We start from the raw sequence: 25,053 nt of genomic DNA on the forward strand, positions 1-25,053 counted from the left end.
CAACAGATAATTTGTTTTAAAATAGTGGTTATTTCCTTTAAATTAAAAAGGTAATTTCATTACTCATCCGGCCTCTGAAGATTCAATCCAACTAAATTTTGACATGATTGTCTGAAAGCTAGTTTTATTTTTTTTCAGTTATATTTAAATGTAATAAATTTATTCTTATAGTCTATAAGATATTGTTGTTTTTTTTTGGGGGGGGGGCGAGGAGTGGCAAATATAAAATGGTTAGTTGTATCCAGGCTGGTAACAAGCTTATCCATGCATTAAATGGCAACATAAGGAGAAAGCACAGTTGAAAAATGAGGATCAGACACATTCTTCTGCAGACATCAAAAGAGGATTGATATACTCAAAACCTTCAAATTCAGACTGATCAATCTTCCTCACAATGTCACTGTTAAAAGAAAAATAAATTTATTTTCATCATAAGATTTTCAACCTTTAATTTAAATGATAAAATTTAAACACAAAACATAGGACTAATTATATACATTGTGGAAAAAATCTATAAGTTCTTAGATTCATCCCAAAACATTTCTAGAAGAGTACTAAAACCAAAAAAAAAAAAGGCTAATAATCCCACAAGCAGACTCAGAGCCAAAAGGTAGTTCAAAACTGGACTGGGAATAAAAAAGTACAAGTTATCACAACTCCAATTAATCTTAAACTTTTGACCTGAACAACATTCTTAATTAGGGTGAACATTCAGATCTGAATTAGCATCCAGTTTAGTAGTCACCTCAACAGCCAGATGGAAGATGGTGAAGAGAAGGCCCAGAAGAAGTTAGCCAAAAGGAAAAGGCAATAGGAACAAGTACATTGAGAGACCTGGAATAAGGAGAGAACACCACAGGGAGAAATTGGGTCACAGAGGGCAGAGGTTGGCATTCGGTTACACTGGGTTTCTAGTTTAATATACCTTAACAGTAATACTATCAAACATTTTAATACCTAAACATACATAATGCACCACAGAGCACAAAGTTATAGAAGGTACAACCCCCTCCTTTAAAGAGGCAGGTGTAAATCAATACACTGGAAAGCCATGAGAGAAAGCAGTACCTGTTAAATTTCATGCATGATAAGCAAAGTCCTATTCTAGCCATAGTTCTAAAGAAAGAGGTGACTTCTAATTGAAGAAATCAAGGACGGCAGCATTCATCCTACACACACTAATAAATGGAATTATGCAAGATAATGGTAGGTCTGGAAAAAGGCAAGTAATTTATTAGAGCTGGTGCACAGCAATAGAAAGTTGTTAAATGGCAAATGATGCTGGAAGGAAGACAATGGTGAGATTGAAAAGTCAGTGATGTTTACATTAGGAGTTTTGCCTTGATTTAGCAAAGATCTAGTTGTATTTTAGATTTCACATCTGAAAGATGGGAAAAGTTCAGTAAGTAAAAACAATGGAGGAATATATAAGCGTGAGCAGGGAAAGTCAAAGAGAGCTCAAAGATGTTCACTACCAGGGAATGGTAAGTAACTGAGATTGATCAGAATGTCATTTGTTAAATGAGAGAGATGGCTAGAGTCAAGCTGGAGCGGATGGGGAAAGCTTTCAATGCTAGCCAAGAGAATAGATGTTATCTGGCAATGCAGGAATTAATGAAGGCTGCTGATTAAAGGGCTTGAGAATTGGAATGGTATTTCATGGGGCAAAATAATAAGAATAGGCTGCATAGTAAAGGTGTGAAGGAGATCAATTAGGAAGCTGGTACAACTCTTGGTATGACTTGAGTAAGACTGGAACTGGAGGGTTATGGAAATGGAATGAGAAAAGGCAAGTGATGAAGCAAAAGAAAAACAGAGATTTAGTAATGCAGTATTACATAATCTGTTAAAGAAAAAGAGGAGGCAACAATCACTGACATTTTGAATTGGAATGACAGGAAAACATGGGAGGTACAGTGAGTAGAAATCAGTAAATAACACAGAATTTATTGGTAATAACAGAAAAAGAGGCCATAAAAATTCATTATTTTTTTGACTTTGATATATTTTGACATCTGACAAACTGGGGAGATGTAGATGGAAATGCAGCTCAGGAAGAGAGATCAGGGCAGGGGCTAGATGCTTCAGAGACCATCACTCATTTATTCTTCACAGTAACCTTGTGAGGTAGACAATTTGAGAAAAAGCAGGCTCAGAGAAGTTATGCAATTCATACCCAAGGTTACCCAGTTGGTAAAAGGTGGTATCGGGATTCAAACTCCTATCTTTTGATTAAATCCAGTGTTCTTTCCAATACACAATGCTGCCACAGAATGATATGCTACCTCTCTCTCTCTTCTAGTAGATAAGAAGCTTTTTGTGAGATTGAACTGTTTGGTTATCACTGAATATATAGTACTTAGAATAGTGCCTTTTGCTTAATAGTCATTTGTTAATTTAGCTAGGAGTCTTTTAAAAAGCTAGTATCCATGCTACAAGGCTAGCTGAAATCTCCAAGGTACATACTGCATAGAGCAAAGGGTATCATATGTTGAGAGCCACAGTTTAGTAGGAATGATGCCTGGCATTTTGCTAGAGGGAATGGTTGAAAGGTGACCCTGCTCCGGGATTAGGGCGGATCCTGGGGGGGGCGGTGGATTAGGGCGGATCCTGCTTGGATTAGGGCAGATGCTGCTGCCTCGGGTGCCCGCTACTTTGGAGTTCCCGTTGAGTTCTCAAGGGGTTCCGTGAGAATTGGCACACGGAGCCCGCGGAGCCGGTGGAGGGAGTGTGTTCCCAGGAAGTGTGTGTAGAGTGCCAGTGAGAGTTCCGGAATAAAGAGTTGCTGTTTGAACCTACAAGGCTTTGTGGCGGCTCGGTTATTTGTGCCCAGCCAGATTGCGGCATTTGGTGGCCCATATGGGGAACGCCTGAAGCTTGGAGGTAAGTGAAATTGCTCGCCCCTGAGGAAGAGCAAAAAAAAAAAAAAGGGTGACCATTTCAAAAAACAATGTGTTCTTGTTTTGATTTATTTTGTTTTTATTTCAAGTTGCCTGTCCCTAGAACTTTCTCAGGCAAACTGGGGAAAATGGTTGGCTCAAAGTTTGAAGTTGTTCGCCCCCGAGGAAGAGAAATTGTTAGAGGAAGGAGGCACCCCAGTAAGACCAAGAACAGTTAGGACATATGTTGATACAATACAAAAATGTAGCCCATGGCTTTTTAAAGAGGAGTTGTTAAATATATCACAATGGGACCATCATGGTATCCTGTAAAAAGATTTTTCTTCAACAAGAAAGAGATGGCTAATTCTGTTTACTACACTTGTCTAAGATCTTGGTTTTTACAGACATCTGATTAATTTACAAAGCTAAAGTGTTGAAACATCAACCACTAAATATAAAATCAAGTACTCTTTACTTATTAAGTTCCATAAGGTAATATATTTAAACATTATGTGTGTTTTCATAAATTGGTAAATGGAAAAAAAGTTTAATATTGCTCTGTGTCTGTGTCTTTGCTGAAACAAGGTTACTAAGAGTTAAGATTCTATCAGGTGTAATTTATATACAAAGAGTATAAGAAGTTTCAGTTGGGTTTCAATTATAGTACCATAAAAAAAACATGAAAGTATTTCATCTCATTAAAGTGGAGTAATTTGTCTAAATCAGAAATTTTATAAGGGTTAACGGCTAGAAAAGAGATATAAAAAGATTCAAGATGTGGAAATATATTTTAATATAAAAGGTTAAAGAAAAAAGAAATGTTTCTAGATGAGATAATCTTTTTGTGGTAAAATAAAAAGTTGTAAAATGTCTAAGTAAGTTACAAAAGGCTTTAAAAGGTTAAATTGAAGGTGGTTAAGATGCCTTCATGGCAGAGGAAAGATTGCATCATTTGAAGCCTAGTTAATCTTAAAAGCATTACTTAAAAAAAAAAATGAAAATGGGAAGATAATAAGATAAAAGATATTTGGATAAAGAAGATTAAAAATTTGAAGTGGAAAACTTTAAAGACAGAAGTACAGAAAGGTTAAAAAAAAGATAGAGAAGATGTAGAAAGATAGAAAAGATGTAGGAAGACAAAAATTTTAAACCCACAAAATAGGAAACAAACAAACAAACAAAAAAACTAGGAGGAAAAAAAAGCAACTAAGGGTAAATGTACAAACCTTAGAAAAAAACTAGAAGATAGAAACAAGATAAAAAATGTTTAAAAATGTCAAATAAAGATATTTCAGATAAAAAATACAAAAAGCTAAGACAACTATTAGATACAGACATTCAAGATAGAAAAAGGTAAAAGAGAGAAGTTTAAAGTCAAATATTAGATAAAATAAAAGAATAAGGAGATTATTAGTAATTTTTTCAAAAAGCCCATCAACTTTAATTTCTGGTGGTGCAGAAATTAGAAGTCTCAGATGAGGCTGTTAAAATTTATAGACAAGAGCCAATTTAGAAAACATTAAACTAGAAGGAAATTGGTTTAAAACCACATCAAAAAATTAAGAGGACTAAAGTAATTCTAAAGTCTAAGGCAAAATGCTTTTGGAAGACTTGAATTTAAAAGGATCTTTAAATTTCCAAAGGATGCATATAGGATACTTTGGAACATCATCCCTGAAGAAAAATCAGTTAATGTTTTACTTAACAGGAATCCCATACAATCCACAGGAACAAGGCAGAGTTGAAAGAGCTCATCAAACCATTAAAATGTACTTATTAAAGCAAAAAGAGGGAATTGGAAAGGGGTATATATCCCCCAAAGATAAACTTAAAATAACCCTTTTTACTCTAAACTTTTGAAATTTGGATTCATCAGGGCTTAGTGCTGCGGAAAGGCATGTGTGTCCAAAAAAATGAACATAAGTCCAAGGTACTTTGGAAGGATATTCTAACAGGACAATGGAAAGGTCCTGACCCAGTGATTGTCTGGAGTCGGGGGTCTGTTTGTGTGTTTCCACAGGGAGAACAGCAGCCGATTTGGATTCCAGAGAGATTAACTAAAGCGATTTCTACAGACCAAAAAGAAGATGATTTGGCTCAAATCCATAACAGCTGATATTCAGAACTCCAGTTTGGCTATTCTTACATCTGTGACAGTGATTCTCCCACACCTGGAGTCTAATGAATAATGAACACCATTAAAGCCTATTTCAAATGTAAAAAACCTTGGGGCTTGCTTGTGGGAATACCTTCAAACCCATATGCAAGTTACAGGAAGAAGGATGGGATATCATAAGAAGAGTCAAACCCAGGTGGTAACCAGGATGCTTTTTTTCAATATCTATTTTATCATTGCCTTTTCCCACATCATGAAGTTCTATTTTATTTTTTGAGCTCATACAGACCTAGGTTAATGTTTTACTGATCAGTTCTATTTTTTGACTGTGGAGTTTTTAAACATTGCAATGGAGATTTCACCTGTGTAAAGCTACAAGGCCTTTACTATTGTCTCATGTGTTGTATGTTATGTGTGCACACTTTTGTTTTGTGTTGTATGTCTGTATGTGCGTATGTCCATATATATGAGGAGCGCTCATGGAAAAAATGGATCCGAATATTTTTTTTTTAATTCACGTATTTAAATGGTTTAATTTAAACTGGGTAAACAGCTGTTGAGGATTGTTTTAATATGTGAACAAAAAAGGAGGTTAACAGATCTGTTTGTTTACTTTTACCTTTACTTTTCATTATATTTAATAATTCCGTTCAGGATAATGTAAATTGTTTAGAAAATTGCTTTTTTTTTAGTGCCTGCAGGAATGTTACATAATTTTTTTTTAGCCATCATTGCCAGAATTCCTATCTTCATCCCAGTGCCAGTGAAGACAAAGATAAAACCAAACTACAGTTTCTTCGATAGCTATCACAGTAAACTGTATAAACTGATGCATCAATGAATAATAATTCAACAAGTGATGCTCAATCAAGGAGTTGATTTACTTTGGGAGGAAATGGACATATTAATGGATTCCTGCTGGGAGCCATTAGCCAAGTAGGTATGACAATTTCCTTGCCAGCGTACCCCATGTTGCTTAGTGGAAGGACTCGTGGAAATAGGACATTTTGCAGTGACACTGCATGTAGGTGACCTTGCTCAAGGACCAGGGCGGATTAGGGTGTTCCCGGTTTAGGATAATCGGGTTTAGGGCGTTCCAGGTTTAAGATTATTCCTGCTGGGAATAGGGCGTTATCCTGCTGCCTGAGTTCCCCTTGAGTTCTCACGGGATTCAGACAGTATTTTTTGGGAGATAGAAGCCCAGTGGAGGTGAATTTGGGCAGAGAACGTGGATTTCCCCAGAACGTGATTGTAGACGGCTGGTGTGAGTTCGGGAATAAAGAGTTGCTGTTTGAATCTACAAGCTGTGTGGTGGCTCGTGATTTTGTGCCCAGCCAGACTGCAGCATTTGTGCCCAGCCAGACTGCGGCAGATTCCTCTGCTTTAAACTGCTTGCAGAACTTGCCTGGACTATGTATCACTTGTATGCATTGTGAACTATCTGTTGGTGCAGTGAATTGCGGTAGTGCTGGGGTATCTTTGCTGATGGTGTCATCGGTGGTACAATTTTTCCAAAAAGAGCCATCATTTGGCTTGGTGCCATGGCATTTTGCATCCTCCTCCCTTTCTGCTTGTGATGGTCTAAAATTTGGGGGCCAACAGAGGTGAGGCAAAGAACCTCACCGCCCCCCCACTGGTACCAAGGCCAAATTTGGGAGCCAACAGAGGTGAGGCAAAGAACTTCACCCCCCCCACTGGTGCAAAGGCCTATCCACAAGTATGGCTGTATGCTGGACCAGTAGCCAATGACAGGTAAGATCCAATTACAATGGTACCAACCTAAGACGGGAGGCTGATGCCTTGAGGTCAGCTCATCCGATGACCGGTAAGGACCATATGTAGTATTGGACAACCTAAGACAGGCACTGTCCCTAAGCCACATGCTTGTTGTTTAATTAAACAGAAGGGGGGGGAAGATGTTGAGAGCCACAGTTTAGTCGGAATGGACGCCTGGCATTTTGCTAGAGGGAATGGTTGAAAGGTGACCCTGCTCCGGGATTAGGGCGGATCCTCCGGGACTAGGGCGGATTCTGCTTGGATTAGGGCAGATGCTGCTGCCTCAGGCGCCTGCTACTTTGGAGTTCCCGGGTTGAGTTCTCATCTCATGGAGCCCAGTGGAGGGAGTGTGTTCCCGGGAAGTGTGTGTAGAGTGCCAGTGAGAGTTCGGGAATAAAGAGTTGCTGTTTGAACCTACAAGGCTTTGTGGCAGTTCGGTTATTTGTGCCCAGCCAAACTAACATAGAACCATGGAGCAGCCTGGTCTCAAAGGGAAAGGAAAAAATATGACAAATAAGTAGTTGCTGAGATGAAGCAAAACCAGGGTGGGCAGCACTACCTAAGGCAAGGCTCTGAGTTTCAAGTACCTTATAGATATCAGGATAGATGAAGACTGACCAAAAAGTGCTTTGTAATTTAGAAATTAAGATGTCAATTTGACTTGTTGGCAAAGTACAAAGACAACCTCTATTGACTACTCTGAAGAGACAGAGATACTGCTTGTTTATTTTTCTTTCACCATGAGCATTCATTAATTATTCTTTTTAAATGTTTGAAAAGAAAATATGAAAAAAAAGTATTCTGGTTCAAAAGGGGTTACGATTTAGGGGTAAAATCAGGATACCTGAGCAAGTCTGTAGGTAGAGGGAAATAAACTAGAAATATACAAATCAAAGGTGGAGCAGTTAGGTAACTGACAAAATGAAATCCCGGACGCAACTAAGAAAATAAGTCTAGGAAAACAGAAGGAGCATCCCTCACAAAACAGGGCCTTCCAAGAGGATGGAACAAGAAAAAGGCTGAGAAAAGTGGAGAGCAATCCTGAGATAAGGTGATCTAGACACTGCTGAAAAGGGAGCAAACTTAAACCAGAGAGGTCTAAATTACTGAAGTCAACTTAAGGCAAGGTTAATCCATTAAGAGTGATAGAGATAGGGGTAGGAATGAAGCCTTCTAAAAAATATAAACCATTTGGAACAGCTGCTGTGAAGAACATGATAAGAATGAAGATATAAGTGAAGTGACTACCAACCAAATGGGCCTCCTTGAGTTTACAGAGAATGAATCTGTAATGACAGCTAAATGATCAAAATGTCCACAAATTATTCTAACCTATATTTTTAAAAGATGCAACATAAACAAAAACAAAACAAAACAAAAAAAAAAACACTGGATCACTGCTGGCTAAATTTGATAATGGTATAATTTTTTTAAAGTAACAGAAACCCAGACAAAGATGCTCATCATCAAAATGGGGAACAGTGCAGCACAGTGGAAAGAGCAGAGGCCTCAGTCAGTCAGATCTGGGTCTGAATCCTGACTCTGCCACCTGATAGCTGTGTAACTTTGCTTAACCTCTCTGAGTCTCGGTTTCCTCATCTGTAAAATGAAGATGACAATACCTAGTTTACAAGGTTGTTGTGAGAATTAGGATAATGCATGTAAAGCAAAGAAAGAATAATGACAGTTACTATTATAGTTGATAATATATAATGAGTTCAAATATCCAGTAACCTACTGGCTACATGAATTATAGTATAATCTGATAATAAAACACTGTGTAACCATTAAAAATGGGTTTTCAAAGAATTTTAAAAATATTTCAGTATATAGAATTACTTACTCATCATCTGGAGTGAGCTGTACAGGTTCATTAGTAAACTGAGAATCAAAGTTGTCCAAGCCAAATTCTCCAGAAATATTTGGTTTAAAGGGAGGTACCACCTGCTTTTGTTCCATCTAAAAAGACATTAGATGACAGCTCAAACCTACATTCTTAGAAAAATTCCACACCTAAATTTTTCCTCTGCTCTGATGTTTCCCTAGGCACAGTTCTAAATACACACACACACACACACACACACACACATGTATTCACACACATGATATATATACATACACACATATGCATACATACATACATACATAATTTTTTTTATGGTACCAGGAATTAAACCCAGAGACACTATACCATTGAGCTACAACCTCAGCCCTTTAAAAAAATGATTAAAAAATGTTTGAGACAGGGTCTCACCAAGTTGCTGAGGCTGATCTCAAATTTGCTATTCTCTTGTCTCAGCTTCCCAAGTCCTTGGGATTATGGGCATAGGCCATTGTCCCTTGCTCTATATGATAACAACAACAATGGACATAATTTGCAAATTTGAACATTAATATGAGCCTCAACAATATTATGACCTGTTCTTATTACATTAATATTATAATTGTTTTAGTTGCGAAGATTTTAAAAAAGCACTTGAGACAAAATCTTGGAGTAGTTTTGATTTGCATTTCTCTAATTACTAAAGATGTTGAACATTTTTTCATATATTTATTGATGGAATGTATATCTTCTTCTGAGAAGTGTCTGTTCAGCTCCTTAGCCCATTTATTGATTGGGTTGTTTTTTTTGGTGTTGTTTTTTGAGTTCTTTATATATCCTGGAGATAAGTGCTCTGACGTGTGTGTGGCAAAAGCTTGCTCCCAAAATTAGATTTTGTGTTCACCTCCTTGTTTCTTATGCTGAGAGGAAGCTTTTTAGTTTGAGTCCACCCCATTTATTAATTTTTTTCCCAAGAGTCTTTTTATAAGAGGAGAATATGTTTATCCCAGTCCATAAAAAGCAAAGATTAAATATCCACAGGAATATTTATACTCTGATGGTGTGTTATAAATCCTGAATAAAATATAAGGCAAGACTGATAATTTTCATGGCTTTATGTCTTCCTGACTCTATATGCCACGGGTGTTTGGTATCCTGGGAAGAGCTGAGAAGTTCTATTTTACTCTTCCCTTTGCCTGTCTTACTGAGCTCTCATGGAAAAGAGTCAGTTCATTTATTGGAAAGGGTCAGGTCCGTTTATTAATTCTTGATTTTATTTCTTGTGCCTTAGGAGTCTTGCTAAGGAAGTTGGGGCCTAATCCAACACATTGAAGATTTGGGCCTACTTTTTCCTCTATTAGGCGCAGGGTCTCTGGACTAATTCCTAGGTCCTTAATCCACACTGAGTTGAGTTTTGTGCTGGTGAGAGACAGGGGTTTATTTTCATTTTGCTGCAAATGGATTCCAGTTATCCCAGCACCATTTGTTGAAGAGGCTATCTTTTCTCCACTGTATGTTTTTGGCACCTTTGTCTAGTATGAGATAACATATTTATGTGGGTTTGTCCCTGTGTCTTCTATTCTGTACCATTGATCTACATGTCTATTTTGGTGCCAGTACCACGACGTTTTTGTTACTATGGCTTTGTAGTATAGTTTAAGGTCTGGTATTGTGATGTCTCCTGCTTCACTCTTCTTGCTCAGGATAGCTTTGGCTATTTTGGGTCTCTCTATTATTTTTCCAAATTAATTTCATGATTGCTTTTTCTATTTCTATAAGGAATGATGTTAGGATTTTAATTGGAATCACACCAAATCTGTATAGTGGTTTGGGTAGTATGGCCATTTTGACAATATTAATTTTGTCTATCCAAGAACATGGGAGATCTTTCCATCTTCATACCAGTCAGAATGGCAGTTGTCAAGAATACACACAACAAAAAATGTTGGTGAGGATATGGGGGAAAAGGCATACTCATACATTGGTGGCGGGACTACAAATTGGTGCAACCAATCTGGAAAGCAGTATGGAGATTCCTTAGAAAACTTGGAATGAAACCACCATTTGACCCAGCTATCCCACTCCTTGGTCTGAAGGACTTAAAATCAGCATACTATAGTAACCACAGCCACATCAATGTTCACAGCAGCTCAATTCACAATAGCTAAACTGTGCAAGCAACCTAGATGCCCTTCAATAGATGAATGGATAAATAAACTGTGGTGTATATATGTATATATACACAATGGAATATTACTCAGCATTAAAAGATAATAAAATGATATTTTCAGATAAATGGATGGAGTTGGAAAATATCATGCTAAGTGAAGTAAGCCAATCCCAAAATAACAAATGTCGAATGTTCTCTCTGATAAGTGGATGCTGATCCGTAACGGGGAGGGGGGAGGTATGGGAAAAATGGAGAAACTTTGATTGGGCAAAGGGGAGGGAGAGGAGGGAAGGTGCAGGGGGTAGGAAAGATGGTAGAACTGAGATGGACATTACTACCCAAGGTACATGTATGACCCAAGGCACATATGATGTGATGCTAAATCGTGTACAACCATAGAAATGTAAAGTTGTGCTACAATTGTGTACAATGAATTAAAATGCATTCTGCTGTCATATATACCTAATTAAAATAAATTAATTTTTAACATTTCAATAATATTTTAAAAAAAGCATTTGAGAGAGTTGTTTTCAGTTGTTTAAACTGTGATACATGAGGGCTGTGGTTGTAGCTCAGTGGTAGAGTGCTTGCCTAGCATGTGTGAGGTACTGGATTCGCTCCCAGCAACACATTAAAAAAATAAATTAAAAAGATATAAAAAAAATACAGTAACATTAAAAAACTGTGACATATGAGTTTTTCAACACTCTTTTAAGACAGTAAAATTTGGCCCAAGGTATCAATAAAACCTAATACAGAAAACAATAAAAATTTACATACCATATCCCAATCAACATTTCGAAAGAATGGATGCCCCTGTATATCAGCAAATCCTGTTTGAGGATGACAACCCAATCGTTCCTTTGGGTCCTATGGTAGAAAAAAATGTTCTAAGAATTAGGTAAATGTCATGCTTCAAAATAATTCAATTTTGTGACCAGAGTTTCCTGCCTATTAATTGATATCTTATTTCTGAAATTATCTACCTTTTATTTCTAGAAAGTACAATACTAGACCCAAGTTGAATTATCCAGACTTTGTGACATGTAAGATTTCCTCAGTGCTCTTATGTCACTGAAGTGGAGAATGGTCACCACTCCTTGCTTAAGAAAAAGTGGGAGGAAAAGAGACTAGCAGCATCATTTGAGCAGCAACCAGTTGTTTCTTTGACATGGGCTAGTGTCAATCGAAATATGGAAACCACCAAACTTCATAGGTTTATTCTTAGCTCAATTTTAAAGGTATATGCTGTAATTAGAACAACAAAGCATAATCTGAGTAAGACAATGATATAACCATTACCTGAATCACTGAAGTAAAGGAGTCTACAAATTATGAAGTCTTGGATTATTTATTACTATGAATGAGAACATGTTCCTGTTTTTCTTTTTGACAAAAAACATTTTATTTTACATATTAACCCTCTCACTTTCAATTGTTCACTTTATGAAAGATTAGGTTTCAAGTTTAAATCTTTCCTCACATAATATATTTATTTAAAACAAGTTCTTCAATTTCTGATTTTATTAAAAATTCATCATTAGTTAAAAAATTAAAAATAAATAAATAAAAATAAAAAATAAACACAGAAGCAAAACATTAAAAAGTTTTAAAAAATTAAAAATAAATACATATTTAAAAAATAAACATAAAAGCAAAACATTAAAAAAATTCACCATTATCTTACCTGTTTATCTTAGTAGGTAAATGCACACCAACTTATACTCATTAAAAGTAGAATTTATCATTACCAAAAGTTGCAAGCTTAGATCCTAAAACTTCTCTAGCCCACAAACTGCAACAATTAAATCATGTTCAGATTTTTAGGATAGGATTTCATTTCTTCTAAATTTTATCTAATTATAGGGTTTTCAATATAACAATTTATAGGGAATATTACTGCCCAAGTGCTCAAAAAGTACATGATAATGAATAAATTCTGTGGATAATAACAGAAAAAATGGGAAAATATTTTAAAGTACAGTTGTGGCTAACTCCAAATATTAAATTCTTCCTTTACTGAGTATATGGTATATACACACACATGTATAAAACATACATTAAAAAATTCATAAGTAACATGTAGCTGGGGGTAAATTACACTGGCAAAGTAGAAAGGAGAAAAATCATCTTAGGAGTTAATGCTGTCATTTACTCTTTGGTTAAGAGAGGTATTACAGACATAACTGAAAAAGTTGCATACCTTGTTTGTTTGGAAGTTGCCTAGGCTTCTTTCTCCTTACTGGTTTGATTTATATAGAAACAAAACACAAAAGATATTTACACACAAATTTTACCTTGTTCAGAAAACTCTTCAGGACACTTGCAGCTTTTACAGACAGAGAACGTGGAATGCGAATTTGTTTTTCCAAAATAACTAGAAAGATAAAAATCATAGCATTGTGTTGAACCTTTACATATCTTTGATTTTTTAAGTTTTTGTTTTGAGATATTTAAGGCACTGCAACAATAAAAATAAGATATTACATACCCAACTAAACCACTTTTGTACTTCCATTACCTCTCTCTCCTCGGATATGGCCTCTAATTTAAGCACTTTAGTATCATTTATGAGAATGTTTTATTCTTTGACGACTTTATTGTGCCTCAGTTTCCTCACCAGGAAAATAATACTTACTTTGAAGATTTTTTATTAAGTTTGAAGTAGTTAATATTTATAAAATGCTTCACATATAATAATTACTTTTATTAAACAATGCCAAATCATTCCCCAAAGCTATTGTGTCAATTTTTACTCCCACCAGCAGCGTCTGAGCATTCCAATTTTTTTATACCTTCGCTGACACTGATTATTATCAAACGTTAAAATTTTTGCCAAATGTATGAAATGGTAGATCATTAATTTTTAAAAAAATATTTTTATTAATTATTGATGAGCCTTTATTTACTTATATGTGGTGCTGAGAATCAAACCAGTGCCTCACACATGCTAGGTAAGCACTCTGCCACTGAGCCACAACCCAAGCCCATCATTAATATTTTAATATACATTCCTCTAGATACTAGTGAAGTTGAAGGTCTTTTCACATATTCCATGGCCCATTTGGGTTTCTTTCTTTCTTTCTTTTTCCTGTACTGGAGATTGAATCCAGGGCCTTGAACATGCTAGGCTCTTTTAATTTTTTCTTTTGAGATAGGTCTTGTTTAGTTGTCTAGACTAGTCTTGATTTTGGGATCCTTCTACCTCAATTTCCTGAGTAGCTTGTATAACAGGTGTGTCCCACCATATTCAGCTTGACTTTCCTAGTATAATAAATGCCTATTCATATTCTGTGATTGGTAATTATTAAATGCAGGATCCCATGGCCACACTTTGGACTATGTGTTAGGAGGACTTTTTGCCTGTCCGTCATGCTCAATTCTTAGTACTGCCCATCATGAGCCTTCCCCTCCTCCACCTTCTGACCCCTCTTATCTTCTTGGTACTCTATGCCCCACATAATGTTTGTGAACTTATATCCTCAGCTTCAGGTTTCATGAATATGGTCCTCTCTAGCCATAGGATTCCCTCTTCCATATACGTTTGTGATATATCAGCTAATGGAATCATTTGCAATGATTGTGAATACAAGAAAGTAACTGCAGATGAGACTGGAGATGACAGAGGCAGGAAGGATGTATTAAAAAAAAAAATCAAAATCTCATTAAGTAAAGAGTATACTGTTCAGATTATTATCCTTTTTCTTATTCAAAGTAATACCCTAAGCACACTTTGTGCTCTAGAGTAGGTTATTCACAAAGAATCTGTATAAAGTATTGCAAATTACCTTGGAAGAGATAATCCTCTGTGTTTTGATCAGGGTTATCAGAACTCCCAACAATATCAAACGGAGACCTTCCTGCCATCATCTCAAACATTAGTACACCAAGAGCCCACCAGTCAACGCTGAAACCTTCAGAAAGAAAGTTTAAAGCAATAAATTAGCCACTCTGCATGCTTGTAAGTCAGTAATTGGAGGTTCATATTTTGTCACATAATAAAAAAAATAAACACAATGAGACAGTAAACTCTAAATTATTATAACTATCTGAGTAAGTTCTGAGAATTACAGAAATATATCACTTACCATCAAAGGTAAGTGCCCAAAAGAACATCAAAATATAAAATTATGGGCAGTGAAACATAATATTTTTTTCCAAATATAGTTGTAATTTCAGACTCATGCCCACTATCTAATATTTTGTTTTGAGGATATAATTATATAGCACTGGAGAATAAGCTTCTTTGGTCTAAAATTTGATATTTTTTTTGCTAGCTGATTAAAGATTCCTGAATTCATATTCTGAGCAATTGTCAAAAGTACCACATCCCCCTTTACATTTGCTGAAATCATAGGACCAGAACCCAAAAAGTCAAATCCTTTTTGAGGAAAATTTATTTTCTGGTGCCTGACAGCCAGCCAATCTTTCTACCCTCTTACAGATTTCTGAGGGAAATATCCCCAAAAATCTGGAGAACCTTCTAGTTCATGACTCACTCTGGAATCACAGGGCTGCTGTTATGAATCCCTTACTCTGTAACAATGTAGTCATTAGGACATTGGGCATATTATTTAAACTTTTTGTATATCAGTTTCTTTATCTGTAAAATGGGAATCAACAATGCTTACCTCAGAGGGTTGTTGCAAAATTAAATTAGTTAATATAATATAAGCTGCTCAGAACAGTACCTATCACTCTTCAGTGTTCATCATTAATAAAATATTATTTAAATTTGTACCCCTATAGACCACCAAGTCCTACTCTCTGATTTCAGAGTCTGGGGGTCTTCATGTATATTTTAACAGAATCAAGAAAGTTTACATTAGTAAGATCAGTATTAAAATGCTGTAGTTTACTATAATATATTTGTTACCACATTTAACCACCCACTTAGCAATAGCTGAAATATCACTTATGTATTTATTACCATAATCTTCTCCTCTTAAAATTTCAGGAGCAATGTAATTAGGAGTACCACAGAAAGTGCTGGTTGTATCTCCTGGCCGTAATCCTTCCTTTTATGAAACAAAACAAAGAAAGAAGAATAAGATCTAAAATTTTGTTTTAAATTCACCTCCTCTATTTTATCCATCACATAACTTCAGCATCAGTAAGTAATATATTAACCTTAAATAATCACTAGAACAAATGTATTATTAAAATTATGGATTGCCACTAAATAGCTTAAAAAAAGATTATTAGATGTTGCTAAAAAGTAAGTTCAACTAAGAATTTTAAAATGCATTTAAAATGGTTTTTATTCAGGTTAAAATTTAACACAAAAACTTAAATTATAGGAATACAATGAATCGTATTTCAGGAAGAAAAGCAGCATTTTAAGTCGCACTTCCTGACACAACTGCTGACATAACGTTGTTCATTTTTTCTATGGCACAAGATTTTTGGTTCTCATTTTAATAGCTATAAGATGGTGAAAATTAATGCAAAATACATTAATAAACCTAACTAGGGATACTGCACAATAATGAATGGCACAGTCACCAAGAAGTTATAATAAATACAAACTTGTATTTTCCTCAAAATGAAGAGTAAAAATAGACAAAATTATTTGAAGTTCACAATCTTTAATCTTGATGAGATTTTTAATATATCTATATCAGAAATGATAGATTATAGGGTTGTGGCTGTGGCTCAGTGGTAGAGCACACATGAGGTATTGGTTCGATCCTCAGCATCACATAAGAACAAATAAATAAAATAAAGATGTTGCGTCCATCTACAACTAAAAAACCTATTTTTTTAAAAAAAGAAATGATAGATTACACAGATCAATAATTAGTAAGCAGAGAAAAATGTGAAAACTAGATATATGTAGATACACTATATGTATAACTAATATATATGTATAACTAATATACATATATACATAATAAAACACACATAAAACATACATATAGAACATATGTGTCCATATGTGTGTGGGGAAAGGAGAAAGAAACATTAAAAGAAAGACTTTGTTTGCATGCAAAACAGAAATCATATCTTTTTAAAGTACACATGGGGTACTGACTAGATACTAAGTCATAAAAGAAATCTCAGTGTATTTCAAAGAGCCAATGTCATTCAGATAAGGCAACTAAATAAGGAATCAACAGTAGACTGGGGATATAATTCAATTGTACAATGACTGCCTAGCACCTAAGAGGCCCCAGGTTTGATCCCTAGTACTGTGGAAAAAAAAAAAGAAATAATAAAAAGATAGTCTAAAAATAAAAGGGGCAGAATATGATTATATGTATAATTAAGCATCTTTAAAAAAAGAGGACTCGGGCTGGGGATGTGGCTCAAGCGGTAGCGCGCTCGCCTGGCATATGTACGGCCCGGGTTCGATCCTCAGCACCACATACAAACAAAGATGTTGTGTCCGCCAAAAACTAAAAAATAAATATTAAAAAAACTCTCTCTCTCTCTCTCTTAAAAAATAAAATAAAATAAAAAATGAGGACTAAACACAAAGGCACCTCACCACTAAACTACATACCTTTTTTTTTTTTTTTTTTGAAACAGGGTCTGCCTAAATTGCTGATGTGATGATAGCCTTGAACTTGTGATCTTCCTGCCTTAGCCTCCAGAGTCACAGGGATAACACGCATGTGCCACTGGGCCTGGCTCCTTTTTGTTGGTGGTGTTTTGTTTTGTTTTAAACTTTATAAGTGTTCCTTAATTACAGACTTTCTATTATTAATAATTATGAAATTCAACTAAATATATGTAACTAGAATTTAACCCTTTTCCTACTATTAGATCACATGTAACAAAATTCCAAACTGACAATGGAGTGGGGGAAGTATACTGATAATCAAATCTTCCTCTCATTACTTGTTCTTGATGCATTCAGTTTTAGCTTCCCAGATGAAACCATGGCTTCTTATGCGTCCCTCCAGAGATATTCTGGGCATGGTATACATATTTTCCTTCAAATTTTATTCTACTATCTAAACACTACCATAAACATCTACAAGAAATACTTAGTAACAGGTTATTATCCCAAGGATTTTTAAAAAAAATTATTTCTAATAGGGATATACATATTTATTTATTTGGTACTAGGGATTGAACCCAGGGGTGCTTAACCACTGAGTCATGTCCCCAGCCCTTTTTCACATTTTATTTAGAGACAGGATCATGTTGAGTTGCTAAGGACCTAAGTTGCTGATGCCGGCTTTGAACTCAGAATCTTCCTGCCTCAGCCTCTCAAGCCACTGGGATTACAGGCATGCGCCACTATGCCTGGCCATGTTAGTTTTATGTACTAATAATTATAAATATGACTTAAGATGTTTTATATTATTTTTTATAATTTTTTTTAGTTGTAGATGGACATTATTTTATTTATTTTTATGTGGTGCTGAGGATTGAACCCAATGTCTCACATGTGCTAGGCAAGTGTCCTACTACTGAGCCACAACCCGACCCTGTTTTTATTGACATGGCTTGTCACACATTATCATGATAAATGACACACACTTCCAGACAACAAACAGAAGCAAGAGACAGTCTGGTAACATGTGACAGAGCTATGCTAAAATCATGCACTTACTGAATATCTAAATGTAGGCCTATTAGCTAAATTATCTATGGCACAACATAGATATTGTTAAAATTTCCCTGTTGACAAAAAAAAAAATAGTTAAAGGCACCTCAATTCATAAATGGCTAAATTTTCACTCAATAAAATTAATATTCATAAAATATTTCAAATATTAAATCTGAAAATATTAAGTTTAAATCACTATCCTCTGTACTCCAAAGGTATCTAGTATGAACCTGAAGAAATTAAGTTAACTAAACCCAAAGAAGTATTTCTGAATTAACTGAAAAAAAATTTAGCATTTATAGTTTATCTAGAAATTGTTACAGCAAAAGAAATTAACTCAGTATTTGCAGGAGGTTAGACTTTAGGTAAGTTTAAATACTGACTCTAAGTCACAAGATAGAAGCATCCAAATTTTAAGAGAGTTCATTTCCCATGAACTTTCACATCAAAAGGGAGTAAATGTGCTAGTAAGAAAGAGACAGGGGTTGGGGTGTGGCTCAATGGTAGAGTGTTCTCCTAGCATGTGCGAGGCCCTGGGTTTAATCCTCAGCACCACATAAAAAAATAAATAAATAAAATAAAGGTATTGTGCCCAACTACACCTAAAAAATAAATATTAAAAAAAAAAGAAGAGACAAAATATTGTTAGTAAAGTCACTGAACGAGATTCCTATCCTCGTGTTCTTTCCCATTAATAAAACTAAGCAGCTCTTGCAGAAGGTGGGAAAAGCAGAGAGAGATAGACAGGCTAATCTCTGAGGTTTACCAAAGATCCTGACTAACTTGATTGAAGATCCTTGTAAAGAGTGAGGATGTATGACCAACAAATTTCATTTTTCAATGAAAGTAACAAAAGACAAAAGGAAAAAAGGAAGAAGAGAGGGAAGGAGAGAGAGGAAAGGAGGGAAAAGAAGGGAAAAATGAAATAGGAAGGAAGTAAGCCTGCCTTAATACTTTATGTTCTCATTGTTTATGTAAAACAAAACTGTTATAATAACTTAAAAATATAAAAAAGTAAACAGAATTAGTGTTTGATGCTATATAATAAAATATGACAATACTTTAAAGCTTTATTTAATGTTATGAACATTTTATATTGTTAGATTTTTTGACTTTAAATGACTTATAAAATAAAAAATATTTAACTTACAAAGTCACATAAATATTTATCATAAATTACAATAAAAAATTTGGTCTTATAGACCAAAATATTTACTCAAAATACACAATCTAACCAACAGTACTTTCGACATACAACAGCTTTTCAAAAAGATGCAACAATTTTTCCTCCCTGGTATTGGGGACTGAACGAACCCAGGGTCTTACCATAATTTATATACACATCACAGACATATGAGAATGCCCATTTCATTATTTTCTTTTACCTATAGGCCGATATCTGACAGACAAAAATAGGTGTCAGTTTTAATTTGCAGACTTTGTAACAAAGTTAACATTCTTCATATTTTTTGTTCAGTTTTTATTTTTCTTATGTAATCTAAGATTTCATTATTACTGCCACTTTTATTTAAAAATGGCGGGGGGGGTTCCCTAGAGGAAAAAATGGCACAAAAATCAAAAAGGTATCACAAATATGACTGAAAGGCACACAGGGGTTTCTAATCACTAAACTTTCTAATTATTTATCACTGAACATCCATATAATACTATAAGGATTATCACAAGAAAAATGGCTTTTAGTATTACCCATAAAAGCAAAATTAGTTTTGCTTTTTGAGACAGTCTCACTATGTTGCCCAGAATGGGGCTCACACTTGATATCCTCCTGCCTCAGTCTTTCAAGTAGCTATAATTAAAGGTATGTACCACCACACCAGGCTACAAATATAGTCTGTGAAGATCTTATTTTCTAATTTATTCTTAACAGATAATAAAATTAAATCTTCAATATGATTAGACTATCTTGTGTGATGTCAGCATTTAGAAATCTCTGGATTCTGGTGGTGCTACCATTAAGTGAATGGGGAATGCAACTCACACATTTACACTCTTGTGAGGGTAATTTTGTACCAGCTGCTTCAATAAATAAAATGGTACCCTGCATGTTTTGTGGAAAAAGATCAGACTTTCAAATGAAACACTTGTCACAAAAATAAAACAAGAAATAAAGAAGATATGCTTTGAGAGTAATTCTTATTTGATTTTTACTATTCTCTGTGTCAGATAGTTAAAATTTAAATATAAAAATGTTAAAACTTCAGGGAAAATTCTGAACATGCATTATTTAAAAAATAGACTCCTAATATATAGCAAAAATTGAGAGGTCATATGCAAATGTCATGCTCAAGTAATGGGATTGTAGATAATTTTTATTTCTAAATTTTCTTCAATAATGTCACAACTTTCCAGAAAAAAAGTTATAAATCATGAAAAGAAATTAACTCCTCTTATAGCACATAAAATACAGAAGATATGGGAATTTTGCAAATTATTAGGAAAAAAGTACATTTGTCTTTGTGCTAGAATTCCAAACAGCCGAAAGCAGCAATCATCTCTCCCATCTTTATGCAGTTATTTTTTTTACCAAGACAACTTTATGAGCTACAGAAGACATTTTTTTATTAATAACTAGAAAATTTTTCTTACCTTACACATGCCATAGTCAGTGAGTTTAATGTGTCCTTCAGAGTCCAATAATACATTGTCTAATTTCAAATCTCTATAAATTATCCCTCGCTCATGAAGATAATTTAAGGCTAGACTAATTTCCGCAGAATAAAACCTAAAATAAATTCAAAAATAAGTCATATGAGGGCTGGGGTTATAGCTCAGTGGTGGAGTGCCTGCCTTGACATGTAAGGCACTGGGTTCAGTCCTCAGCACCACATAAAGATAAATATAATAAAGGTATTGTGTCCATTTACAAATAAAACAAAAATATTTTTTAAAAATTCACGTGACTTAAAATTTTAAATTGTAATAAATTTCTAGAGTAAGGTATTGAACTTCTATTCCCACCTGCAGTTTTCTCCTCCCAGTACTTTAATACAAAAAAATTAGTCAGGAGGATGAGTTAGGAGGATGGTGAGTTGAAAGCCAGCCTCAGCAACAGCGAGGTGATTAGCAACTCAGTGAGACCCTGCCTCTAAATAAAATACAAAATAGGGCTAGGGATGTGACTCAGTGGTTGAATGACCCTGAGTTCAATCCCCAAATCGCACCCCCGCCCAAAATTAGATTCCCACTTTAAAATATCTGAGCCCAAAACACAATTATAAAAGTTCTGGTCTAACTTAAACTCGTATTTTTCATAATTGATTAGTTTGAAAATTTTAAACAGAGGTTTACTTTGGGCCCTTGGATGAACTTTGCGCAGTCCAGAATTCTACAACTGGAGGCAAAGTTGTATGTGTAAATGTACACTTATCAGAGTTCCTACAGTTTTTATCACCTCTCTAAGGGACCAATGACTATCCTTAAAAACTAAAAAACAATGCCAGGTATAAAATAGAAAAAAAATATTAAGTTGACTATTCAAAAAAATCATACTAAGATTTTAGAAAAGAAACTATTCTACAATAATAAAATTTAACATTAAAGAATAAACTTTTGAAAACTTTACAACTCACTGATAACTAAAACTGGCCTAAATAATGAAAATGAAACATCCAAGCTGGTTTATGGTGCCTTGGTAGCACAATATCACAATTTTTTAAATTAAATATTTATTTTTTAGTTTTCGGTGGACACAACATCTTTATTTTATTTATTTATTTCTACATGGTGCTGAGGATCGAACCTAGGGCCTCACACATGCTAGGTGAGCATTCCACCGCTGAGCCACAATCCCAGTCCCACAATATCATAATTTTTACAGGAACATAATACATGCCTTCTAACTACTTAATTTTGTAGAGAATCTGAACTTATTCTCTGCTTCAGTTCCTCCTACAAAAGCAAAGATGGTATAGAAGCAGAACTGGCACTTAAATATAGTAAAAACCAGAGGTAGTTTCCCCAAATTCAGCTGAAGAAACAAGGAACAAAAACTATGTTCACAATTCAAAATATAATCTGACCTTGCTATAAAAAGTACCATTTGATAAGGCCAACAAACAAAAATAAACTGCAAATTATAATACATATTTAAAATTATGTAAATTAACTTAGCTCAGCCACAACATGATTTAAAAAGAACTAGTTAGCATCAAAATAAATTATTTACATACTTTTTTCGACTACTGCACATGAGAAGTCAGGCAGTCCTGAAACAAACCCAACATAAACAACATTTTAAAAACCTACCTGGCATGTTCTTCAGGAAGTTTTCTTTGTCGCTGCATATGAAACATCAGATCTCCTCCATTTACATACTCTATAACAAAGAACAATCTAAAACACAGGAGAGAACCATGAAACCAAAATTCAAAATATGGTAGTATTAACTTTACATTTTAAACACTAACTAGCCACAATATAGACAGCATTCTCTATGATTTAATCTTTAAAGTAAATGCCAAAGATTTGGTGGAAACAAAGGGTATACAGAGTACAAAAGATCAGAATGTACATCAGCATGATAATAACTCTATATCCTGCTACTTCTAACACTAAAATTGTAACACTTGCGGCCTGCGGATGTGGCTCAGTGGTAGAGCCCTTGCCTAGAATGTGTGAGGTACTAGGTTCGATCCTCAGCACCACATAAAATAAATAAATAAAGTTTGGGCTGGGGATGTGGCTCAAGAGGTAGCGAACTCGCCTGGCATGCGTGGGGCGTTGGGTTCAATCCTCAGCACCACATAAAAAATAAAATAAAGATATTGTGTCCACTGAAAACTAAAAAATAAATATTAAAAAAATCTCTCTCTCTCAAAATAAATACATAAATAAAGTTTTTTTAAAAAGGAAAAAAAAAGATTGTAACACTTGTAATCTGCTCATCCCAATTCAACATTTGCTAGATAAGTCACTTCTGACTATCATTTAAGGTTAAAAAGTTAGATTTTTTCCCCCATAGTTAAACTCTAAGAAACATTAAATAATAAAATTAGAATCCTAGGGACATTTAAAAGGTGGGATTTCTATTGCCATAATTCTAATCTGGCTGTTTCCTTTTTCACCGAAAGCAGGTCATTTCCTAATGGCAAACCAATGGCAAACTGATGTCACTACTTATTTTATGAATAGCAGGAAGCTGTAAGCATAATACTTTCTCTCCTTCTCCATGACTTCTGCTTCATGAATTATAGCAGACAGGTTTTACTATATAATATACCAACATGCATGAAGCCCAGGATTAATCCCACTCTCTTTCAGTCTTACCTGCTTTCTGTCTGAAAGCATGAATGCAGCCCAACAAGAAAAGGATGATTTGAAGCCTGCTCAAAAACATGCTTTTCTGTCTGTACCCAATCAATATCCTAAATTAAAATATGAAAGAAATCTACGTCAAACTGAGATTAAATAATCAAAACTAATGATAAATTTGTTCTTTAGCAATTCAAGTATCACAAATTCAACTATGAACTAAGAAGGCTAAATATCAGAGGCACTGATAATCATGAAGCAAAAATTTATACAAAAAGGGAAAAACACCACTAGTTAACCTTCCAGTATTCTGCAATGCTTTAGAAAACTTTTATAAAGTTCAAGGACTTCTGGTAATATATGGTTTGATTTTTATTTAAAAAAAAAATCTAGCAGTAATCAGACTAAAGATCTCTTACATAATCTGTTTGAAACATATTAAGAAAGGTCCAGCAAAATAATAAAACATGAACATTGAGGCTTTCTCTGATACAGTACTCTGAGGGAGATTAACAGCTTAGAAGTAGAACTCTACTGTGCTTACCTCATCATCATTGACGAGCTCTTTTTTCACAACTTTCATCGCATAAATACGATCTGTTTTTTTTAATCTAACCAACAGTACTTTGGCATAACTTCCTCTTCCTATTACCCGAAGCAAATCAAAATCCTGAAGACCTAAACTGGATGAAGCTTTGCCACTTTCCCTGGTGTTCATTGCCTGTTGAGAACATTCATATCAAAGAAAGTACACTGAATAGTAACATTTACTTACTTATTTAGATACTGGGGTATTTAACCACTGAGATACATCCCCAGCTCTTTTTATTTATTTTGAGACAAGATCTCATTAAGTTGCTCATACTGACCTGCCTCAGTCTCCTGAGTTGCTGGAATTAGATGTGTGTACCACTGTGCCCAGCAGTAACTTACATTTCTAACACCTTGTTATACTTATAATGATTTTAAATATTTTCTTAACATAAACATGTTAAGTTCTTAATTCTTATATAATTGCAAGCCATATAATACACATGAGATAGGATAAGTCTGAGCTAAAGTAAAAGTAGGAATGGAAGGGAGTTGAAATCTGAGAAATGTTCAAGGAGGGTTTACAAAGACCTGGTTTCTGTTAACTTTTAGGTATGGGGGCAATGGAAATGCATGAATAAAAAATGATAATAACTTTTGAGACTGGGGGATTGGAGGTATCACTGATAGGAAAAATAAAGTGTGTGAGTAGGTTAGACTGACAGAATGGTTGGGATAATAGTTCGAGTCTTCATATTGACTTTGGGAGTTACAAGGGGACATGAGGATGAAAGAGTATGCTGATATATGAGATCTAAGCTAATCAGAAGACACATTTAGAGGCATTTTTAGATTATATAGACAGGAAACAAGCTTGAAGCAATTCAGCTAATGAAAGACAGAATCATGTGAAGATTTAGAAAT

The 25,053-nt window shown here is 34.7% G+C and overlaps 1 protein-coding gene across 1 annotated transcript in view; it reads right to left on the bottom strand.

Annotated features, from left to right (window-relative positions):
• Positions 1-200: 200 nt before the first annotated feature.
• Prkci (protein kinase C iota) overlaps positions 201-25,053 on the bottom strand; it is a 61,102-nt gene continuing 36,249 nt past the window's right edge. The window contains exons 9-18 of the mRNA XM_015494278.2: positions 24,143-24,319; positions 23,614-23,711; positions 22,594-22,680; positions 20,935-21,070; positions 15,697-15,784; positions 14,555-14,680; positions 13,064-13,143; positions 11,547-11,636; positions 8,618-8,733; positions 201-400 (exon numbers count right to left, since the gene is read on the bottom strand). Of these exons, the coding sequence (XP_015349764.1) occupies positions 313-400; positions 8,618-8,733; positions 11,547-11,636; positions 13,064-13,143; positions 14,555-14,680; positions 15,697-15,784; positions 20,935-21,070; positions 22,594-22,680; positions 23,614-23,711; positions 24,143-24,319 (1,086 nt within the window). The 3' untranslated portion in view covers positions 201-312. The remainder of the gene's footprint in view (positions 401-8,617; positions 8,734-11,546; positions 11,637-13,063; positions 13,144-14,554; positions 14,681-15,696; positions 15,785-20,934; positions 21,071-22,593; positions 22,681-23,613; positions 23,712-24,142; positions 24,320-25,053) is intronic.

Source organism: Marmota marmota, unplaced genomic scaffold (assembly GCF_001458135.2).
Source record: "Marmota marmota marmota unplaced genomic scaffold, marMar, whole genome shotgun sequence".
Lineage (NCBI taxonomy): Eukaryota > Metazoa > Chordata > Mammalia > Rodentia > Sciuridae > Marmota > Marmota marmota.